This window comes from Coccinella septempunctata, chromosome 7, assembly GCF_907165205.1.
Source record: "Coccinella septempunctata chromosome 7, icCocSept1.1, whole genome shotgun sequence".
Lineage (NCBI taxonomy): Eukaryota > Metazoa > Arthropoda > Insecta > Coleoptera > Coccinellidae > Coccinella > Coccinella septempunctata.
This window is the reverse complement of record NC_058195.1, coordinates 9,664,973-9,673,191: the sequence shown is the minus strand read 5'-3', so window position 1 is coordinate 9,673,191 and position 8,219 is coordinate 9,664,973. Positions and strand designations below refer to the sequence as shown.

The 8,219-nt window shown below is 35.3% G+C and overlaps 1 protein-coding gene across 1 annotated transcript; it reads left to right on the top strand.

Annotated features, from left to right (window-relative positions):
- The first annotated feature begins 6,267 nt into the window (after nt 1-6,267).
- Nucleotides 6,268-6,938, top strand: LOC123317608 (DNA-directed RNA polymerases I, II, and III subunit RPABC3-like). Its single transcript, XM_044904212.1, has one exon. The coding sequence runs from the start codon at nt 6,480-6,482 to the stop codon at nt 6,936-6,938; it is 459 nt and encodes a 152-aa protein (XP_044760147.1). The 5' UTR covers nt 6,268-6,479.
- Nucleotides 6,939-8,219: the final 1,281 nt, after the last annotated feature.

Below are 8,219 nucleotides of genomic sequence, written 5' to 3'. Positions count from 1 at the left end.
CATATTCTCCTTCTTATTGGATACCTACATTTATTACAGCGAACCTGCAACCTTTCGAAAAACGTGTTTCTGCAAACCAGACCTCCACAGCTTTCATTAACTCCTCGTTGGAAGAAAATTTACCACCTTTTAAACTTTTTTCAGTTGAGGAAAGAGATGATAGTCAAATTGGGCCAAATCTGGTGAATAAGAGGGGTTTCCTAATAATCCAAACCCTAAATAACGAATTTTTTGCATGGCAATATGTGATTAGTGTACAGGGGCTTTGTCCTGCAAAAACAAAACACCTTTGGATAGCTTTCCGCCTTTTTTCTCTTCAATTTTTTCCCGTAGAGTGGTCAGTAATGTCGAATAGTAATCTCCGGTTATTGTTCTACCCTTATCCTAAAAATCAATCATGATTACTCCATAGCAATCCCAAAAAACTGAAGCAAGAACATTTCCAGCAGATTTTTGGACACGAAACTTCTTAGGTCTTGGAGAACCAGAGTGTCGCCATTCCATCGATTGTTGGTTTGTTTCTGGATCGTAGAAATGTACCCAAGTCCATAGTAACAATTCGGTTTAAGAAGTCTACATCGTTTTCAAATCGAGCACAGATCGTACGCGATGCTTCTACCCTTGCACGCCTTTGGTCAACATTCAAACATCTATTTTGCAGAAATTTTTCTCATATCCAAATTGACGTCAACTAAATATATGATGAACGCGTTCGTGTGAAATATTCAGTGCTTCAGATATCCGTTTTAGCCCAATTCTACAGTCTGATGAAATCATGTCATGAACTGCATCGATATTTTCGGGGACTGACACAGAAACTGGCCTTCCCGATTGGTTATCATCTTCAATGGAAAATTTACCTCTGTTGAAGCTTGCAGTCCAGTTTTTCACGGTCGCATACGAAGGACATTTATAACCAAGGGTATTAAGCATATCTTCGTAAATCTGCTTACCTCTTAACCCTTTTAAATACAGGTACTTGATGATGGCTAGATACTCCAATTTTTCGATTTTCACAATTTCGGTGGACATCTTCTTTCTTTTGATTTATTGCGTAACTCTGGTTTACTTCTTGACCTCAAACTTCACACTGACACTTTTAATGAGTTATTGTTCGTTGTAATGGTAACGCAATATTTTTTTTATGCATGGAACTGGTCTAGGCTAACTAGATTGAAGATAAATCACTTTTGAAAGTGATGGGTAGAGTGAGTTTCTGAACGAATCCTATGTGTTAGGATATTGAAATTGTTCTAATTTTTTTCTAGGCAGTAAATGAATACTTCATCAAATGTATTCATCCATGATTTTACTTTGATCTTTCTATCTAATCAACAGAAACCAGTTCCGAACTTATATCCTGGAGAGTAAATAGTTTTTAGAGTCTCAAAGTGAAATAACTGGATTGATGATTGAATCGAAGTGGAATAATGTGGTAAAAATATCCTATATTCTTTCGTTTAAAATGATGAACATCTGAAAGAACCCGAAAGAATCATTTTTGAACAAAAATATTCAAAAAATTGCTTATCAATGAAACTCTAGGAAAGCATCAAGTAAAATCAGGTCATCGATAAAAATGAACCATGAGCAACAATAACTCAAGTCCAGGATCTCTCTCTCCTCCCAAACGGCCCCCCAACTCCTCCAATGAATTATCCAAACACCTTGAATCCCGCACTTAGGGCGTCACTGAGGTTTGGAGAAATTTACATACGATAGAGCCAGGCACACAGTCGGTACGCAAGCATATACATATTACATTAAATCGAAGAGAGGGCTTCTGGGGGTTGCGGTCTGATGGGGTGGCGTTGGGGGGTGGCCAGGTCCAGCAACGGTAGCACGTGCGTGTAAACCGCATTCTAACGTCTCTCCCACGCAACCCTTCTAAGGAAACAACACAACTACTACATCTAGGATTTGTGCCGGATGTCCCTTCGGCCTTTCTTAGTTCAACCCTACACGGTTAAGGGAGAATGACTGCTCCATGCTGGAGTAGGAGCAGGACGATGATAAACTCAAGAAACGGACGTCCTGGTTTGTAACTAACGACTGTAACATATCAGGAGAGGCTCTTGGAATGGTGGTAATGCAAGAGCAAAAATGTCACGGTTATTCTACGATGAACGTAGGCTAAAAAAATTATTTGTTTGCGATGTACGTCGCTGTATTCGGAGATTGACATTTCAACATGCAAAAATGATGCTGCAACTGGAGAAAAACTACGTGAAAACATGAAATTTTAAGCATGTTCTGGAACAAGTCAAGAGTTCCAGCTCTTTATGTTGTACTTAATACAAATAATCGATAAAGTGTCAGAAGTTTTTTGAATTTCTTTCTCGTTTTTTCAATTTTCTACTGAATAACCACTGGTATATCTATGGGAGATGATTCCCCAACATAAGGGTCCTGTAGCGTTCCTCGAACAACTGAAGAACAGAAGAATCATCACTTGGAAGACTGGACCTGGTCGAAAGACCCTCCCAGTCAAAAGCAAGATTTGGCTTTTATTAATTTGACTACTGAAGGCATTTCTAACGACGAGGGTGATCGTCCACCAAGATCAGCAGAAGGTTTTTGACGCAGAGATGATATTCCTCCCATTGCAATTGAAGGACAAGTTATGCACCTATAATTTTTTTTTCTTCATTCATCATCAAGTCTTCGAATAAGTTTTGAGGAAAGCTTTATTATTCATTTTTGTTCTCGTTTTCTGCTCTGTTTCTTTGTTTCAGAAATAATTTCGAAATGGAAAGAGGATAAAGGAATTTTTATATCAATGGAAAAGAAGCCCTTCAGTATTAAAAGCTTATTTTGTAAATATATTTGTCATCACTACACTACTCACAGGAAGACAGGGCTTTTTTAGTGAGGTTTTTCCCTAAGCTCTTGTATCATACTCCAAATTGTATGGCCCCCCATTACACTAACCTTTGCTAAATCTCATACATATGCTATATTGTTTGATAACCAAAAATGTTTTGCTTACATTCAAAAGAATATATAATATATGTTGAGTATTTTTGCTGATGTTTTTTCCATAGGCTTCAGCTTCTTCAGTCGAGGTCGATAAAATTTCGAGATTTATTACTAGAAGAGTTGCTTACTTAGAATATAGATCACCTTTAGAACTACGATAACTTTTTTGGGAGATACGCGTGTCGAAAGTTGACCTTAAAAAAATTCCAAAAAAGATGGAGTAAAAAATCGTCAAGACCGAATGGTTGCTTCGAGATCATTTTAGTTCTTAGATTTATTATAAGAAGAATTGCTGCTTCGGAATGTGCATCATTTTCCGATCTGTGATGTATTTTCTGGAAGATACGCGACTCGAAATGTGAACTTCGAAAAATTCCCATTAAGACGGGGTCAATCATAAAGATGTACCTATTTTATATCAACAGAAACCTTACAGAATTTAAAATATAAAATTATGCCCTTGCCCTCCCAAAATCATTCCTGGAACCGCCACTGATTGAGTTCCTGCAAATGTTGTTCATTCTTGGCTTTTGAAACACTGCTTGCTGTACATAGTTAAACATAATCTATTATTGTGAACGAAGTTTATCTTCCTTTTCAAACGTTTATTTGTCAATGTTAACTTTAATTCGTTTATTGTTCATAATATGTAAATGGGGAAGAACAAAAATATGAAAATTTTTATACTTCACTAATAACTAATTAAGCTTACTTAACTCACTGTGCAAAAGATTTCATTCTTGCATTGTACATTTATTAATTCAATTTCTCATTCACATTTTCAACATGGCTCAAAAATGTGAATATTTCAAAGAGAAGGATTTATAATTTTGTTTATTCATTAATTGATGATATTAATATCATACTATTCTTCGAAAATCATCAACATAACACACATTAAATAGAAACATTTAAGCAGTCTTCAGAACCTTCCTAATTTCCTTCGACGAACCTTGGTGGAATGATCCCGAATTCCCTTGTCCAACTACGAGAAGCAATCTGGGTTGGCTGGTGACCATACGCCCCCCAATAACGTTTAACACACGCACAGAACCTCCGGATCCTGAAACTGAATCAATAATCTACATTAGAGACCAACAATGCTGTCGGTGCCACATCTGCAAACGCATTATACATTCATATGTACAGCCTCCCAACTTGCCGACTTGGACCACTCGTTGTTCGAAGAAGCTGTTTCCAAGTTGGCCGCTATTACAATCTTGAAACTGAATCAGTTACGTACTCGGGCTAATTGAAAGGAGATTTCTATTCTATGGGGAAAATCAGAGCATTTTCATTGTTGAAATTCACATTGAGGTCTTTGAAACAGCGTTTTTTACTTTCAGTCTGTATTTTCAAATGAACTGGCCTTCGATGGGGTGTTGAGTGACGCAATAAAACATTCTCAATCAATTGTTAACAAAGAGCCAGAGGAAGTTCATCAAATGTCATACAGAAGTATCTTCTAAATGACATCTTCCACTGAAAATTTTTTTCCTTATATTTCAGTCTTGATTCCTGAAGAAGCTGCAGTTGATACTTAAAAATAAATAACTGGAATTGAATTAACCATCATTTTTATCGAGTGTCAAAGTGTCCATATAACGTCATAACAATCGTCTGTGTAGTTCTAGTAAAAATCCCAAGTGGATTACAATTATATCATATTTCACTTGATTCTTTTCACCAAAGCATTTTCATCGATATAATGACTATTATCAATTTCGAACATTATCAATTGCTCTCATTTGACTTTAAACAAATAATTCGAATACATTCCAGGAACCATCAGATATTCGAAAACTTTTATTTTTCTAAAGAAACCTCTATACTCTTCAAAATGAAGGGATTTCAAGTTGTTTTGGATCGCACTTTAAAAGGACTCTATAACATTACATCGTTAAATTAATTCGTTACATGTGAATATAATGGCATTTAAAAGTCGTCAGTTCGAATTCTATATTGAAAAAAAGAAGAAGAGAAAGAAAAAGAATATAAGTGCATTAATTACAAAGTAATATTCTACTTGATAGTATTCCACGTATTTCACGACCTTCTCAAAAGGTTCATTCGAATTCATTCATCGCTGTTTGTATTACGGTTCATTCTAATGAGAAACTAATGATTGCTAAATCTGTGAGGATTTTGGACCATTTCTTGGAACTACCAAGTTAATGGACAATTCATTTCAAATGGTGAATATTGTCCTTCTGTCACATATTTAGTAGAGTTCATACTTTCTCTTTCGATATTGTACCTATTCGATGATGATAAATGAATTAAAACAAAATTCTGTATTTCGGAAACCATTCGTCAGACGACTTTCAAATTTTGCACGGATATTCAAAATGTTATTTTCTAGTTCTCAAAAATATCCGAGCTGTATGTTTGGAAATATATACCAAGAAATTATTTATTTTTCGGTAACGAAGCAGAGTTCGTCGAATATCTGGATGGGTGACCTCTCAGATTTTGAATTTGAATAAGCTGGCAAAAACGCTTCGATAAGTGTTCAATAAATATCAATAATATTATTATCGCCTAGGTTTCACGTCATGTTATTGTCCATAAAAGAACATTCCACTTAAAACAGGATATTCGCGATGGAATAATACTCATACATACCAACAAACGAATACAAAATGGCAGTATAATCGAGTATGAAATCGAGCCCAGCAATAATTCAAGAACAATTCAAAGATTACCCGTCATATATGATTGTTTCTCCTGCATTATCTACAAGTGTGTCAAATTTATAAAATTGCTTTCCGTCTACGTGATATCATGCAAAAATCCTGTCAGTTGAAGAGGCAAGAACTCGTAGACTCCGTCTAAAGACGTAAAAGATGATGGAATTCGAACTGAGATTCGAATTTAGAAACGAAATAAAAACGTTTTCCCTTTTATTGTCAAATTTGAGAGATACAGAATGAGAATAGAAGTTTTTTGAAAAAGAGGCAAAATATTTTCCCGAATACATCAATCTTACGCTGATGTAATTAATTATCATGAAACTCCTTCACACAATCGAGTGTTTCAAAAGTTAATCTCATCATATACCAGTATAATGTTCTCCAAAAATTTATTCGACAATGATTATTCAATATTTCTGGTTAAAGAACAACCACAAATTATAAAACTACATGTTATAAAAAGAAAAAGTAGCATAATAAAATACAATTAATACAAAATAACTCAATCAATGTTGTTTGATAAGCGAAACTCTTATAAAACATTAATAAATTCTTCTCTAGAACAATGAAGAGAAGTAAAAGTGATAAACAATAAATAGGAGAAGAAATAAAAGTGAATGAAGCATCAAACTCCCATCAGTGGGTCAAATTTAAGATGCGCATGTGTTCATTCTTCAGGTAGAAATAGTACCTTTAAGGGTAGTAGTATAAGTGGGCTGCATTACAGACAATACGTCAGTCGAGTCAAGGGATCACTACCGTTTGAACGTTCAATATAAGAAATTTCTGTCTGTTTGTTTCCCGAAAATGGCCGGTGTTATATTTGAAGACATATTCAACGTCAAGGACATCGACGCGGAAGGCAAGAAGTTCGACAGGGTGTCCCGTTTACACTGCGATAGTGAATCCTTCAAGATGGACCTGATATTGGACATAAACAGCTGGATATACCCCATGGAATTGGGTGACAAATTCCGATTGGTTTTGGCTACCACGCTCAGAGAGGATGGCTACCCTGATAGCGCGTTTTGGGATGCTGCACAAGTGGAGGCCGTTGGATCTAGGGCCGACAGTTTCGATTACGTAATGTCTGGAAAAGTGTATAGGTTAGATGGCGATGATGATCTGAGCGACCAGTCAAGAAGATTGTCGGCGTATGTTTCTTTTGGTGGACTTCTCATGAGGCTGCAGGGAGACGCCAACAACTTGCACAATTTCGAGATGAGTCAGGAGATGTACCTTTTGATCAAAAAAATATTTATGTGACTTATTTATAGTATTTTTATTGATTAAACGAATTACAACAAGTTACTGAGTTGGAAAAGTAGTCTCATTATATTTGTATCCACTCCCTGATCCTGATTTGTGAAAACTCTAAAAATTGGAATTATATTGCTACATTTCATGTGACCGAAAACCGATTTAAAATTTCTCAGAACCCGACAATTCATTCCAAGAATTTTGTATGTGTAATACAGAAGCAGGTAGTGAAAAGGTTACAATATTAGTCTGAAGATGGTTTTGAAGGATTAAAAGCCAAAAAAATCTCTCAACCAGCAACTATGCTCGATTATGAGCTGAAATAGATTTTCAAAAGAAGAAAAATTCTAAATGCTCAAATGAGAATGCATACTTTATTTTCTGTATAAATTCAATGAAATTTCAGTTGCTTGATCAATGTTTTTTGCAATGTCAGCATGAAATTGGCTTTTTTTATAGAAAGAGAGAAATGATCGTCGGGTATTTACCTTCTCTTTTTTGTTCACATAGAGGTGAGTGTGGACCAATCAATATTCTAGAAAGAGACAACTGCATGCCCGACGTGCGTTTCTCTCTGTCACTTTGTTTGACCGTATTTCATGCATAGATAGAAAGGGAAGGCACAGTCCATGTCTTTATGTCTATGTCTGGTAATAACATTGGCATTTTCATTTTTTCACATTGTATTCCAGACAGAATGAGTTCAATTTTTTTTTCTATTTTACTGATGCTACCAAAAATTTTTTCCTATGTAGTTTTACCATATTATTATGTAAAATCACCTCGATAACTTTGTCTCCTTCAATATTTATTGGTATTTATAACTTTTCCATCATTAATTTATAAATTTCTAGTTGGAATTTAATCCTTATAGATAAAACTTTATCATTAAATCCTTATGATTATTTTCACAACATTTTTTCTACAATAGAGGGGCCCTAGATGAACATGGTGTCAAATGAGTGGATCTCTGCCTTGATTTCATTGAAAGCCATAAGATTATCATTAATTGGACGCTTAAAGAGGAGTGCACAGAATTCGAAGCACAAACGAGGATGTAAACAGCGAAACCCCACACAAAAGTTTTTCAACGCTTTCATATGAATAGAATTGCTCCTATTGGGGGAAGCTTGCCTAAATCGTAAACCTTTGTCTCATAACGAAGAAATATAAATTATTTTCACTCTAATTCGTGCAAAATTCACTTCTTTTTTTGGTTATTCATTCTCGCAAATTATATCGCATTAAGAAGGGTCATCCTTTTACATCTTTTCCGTCCAAATCTAT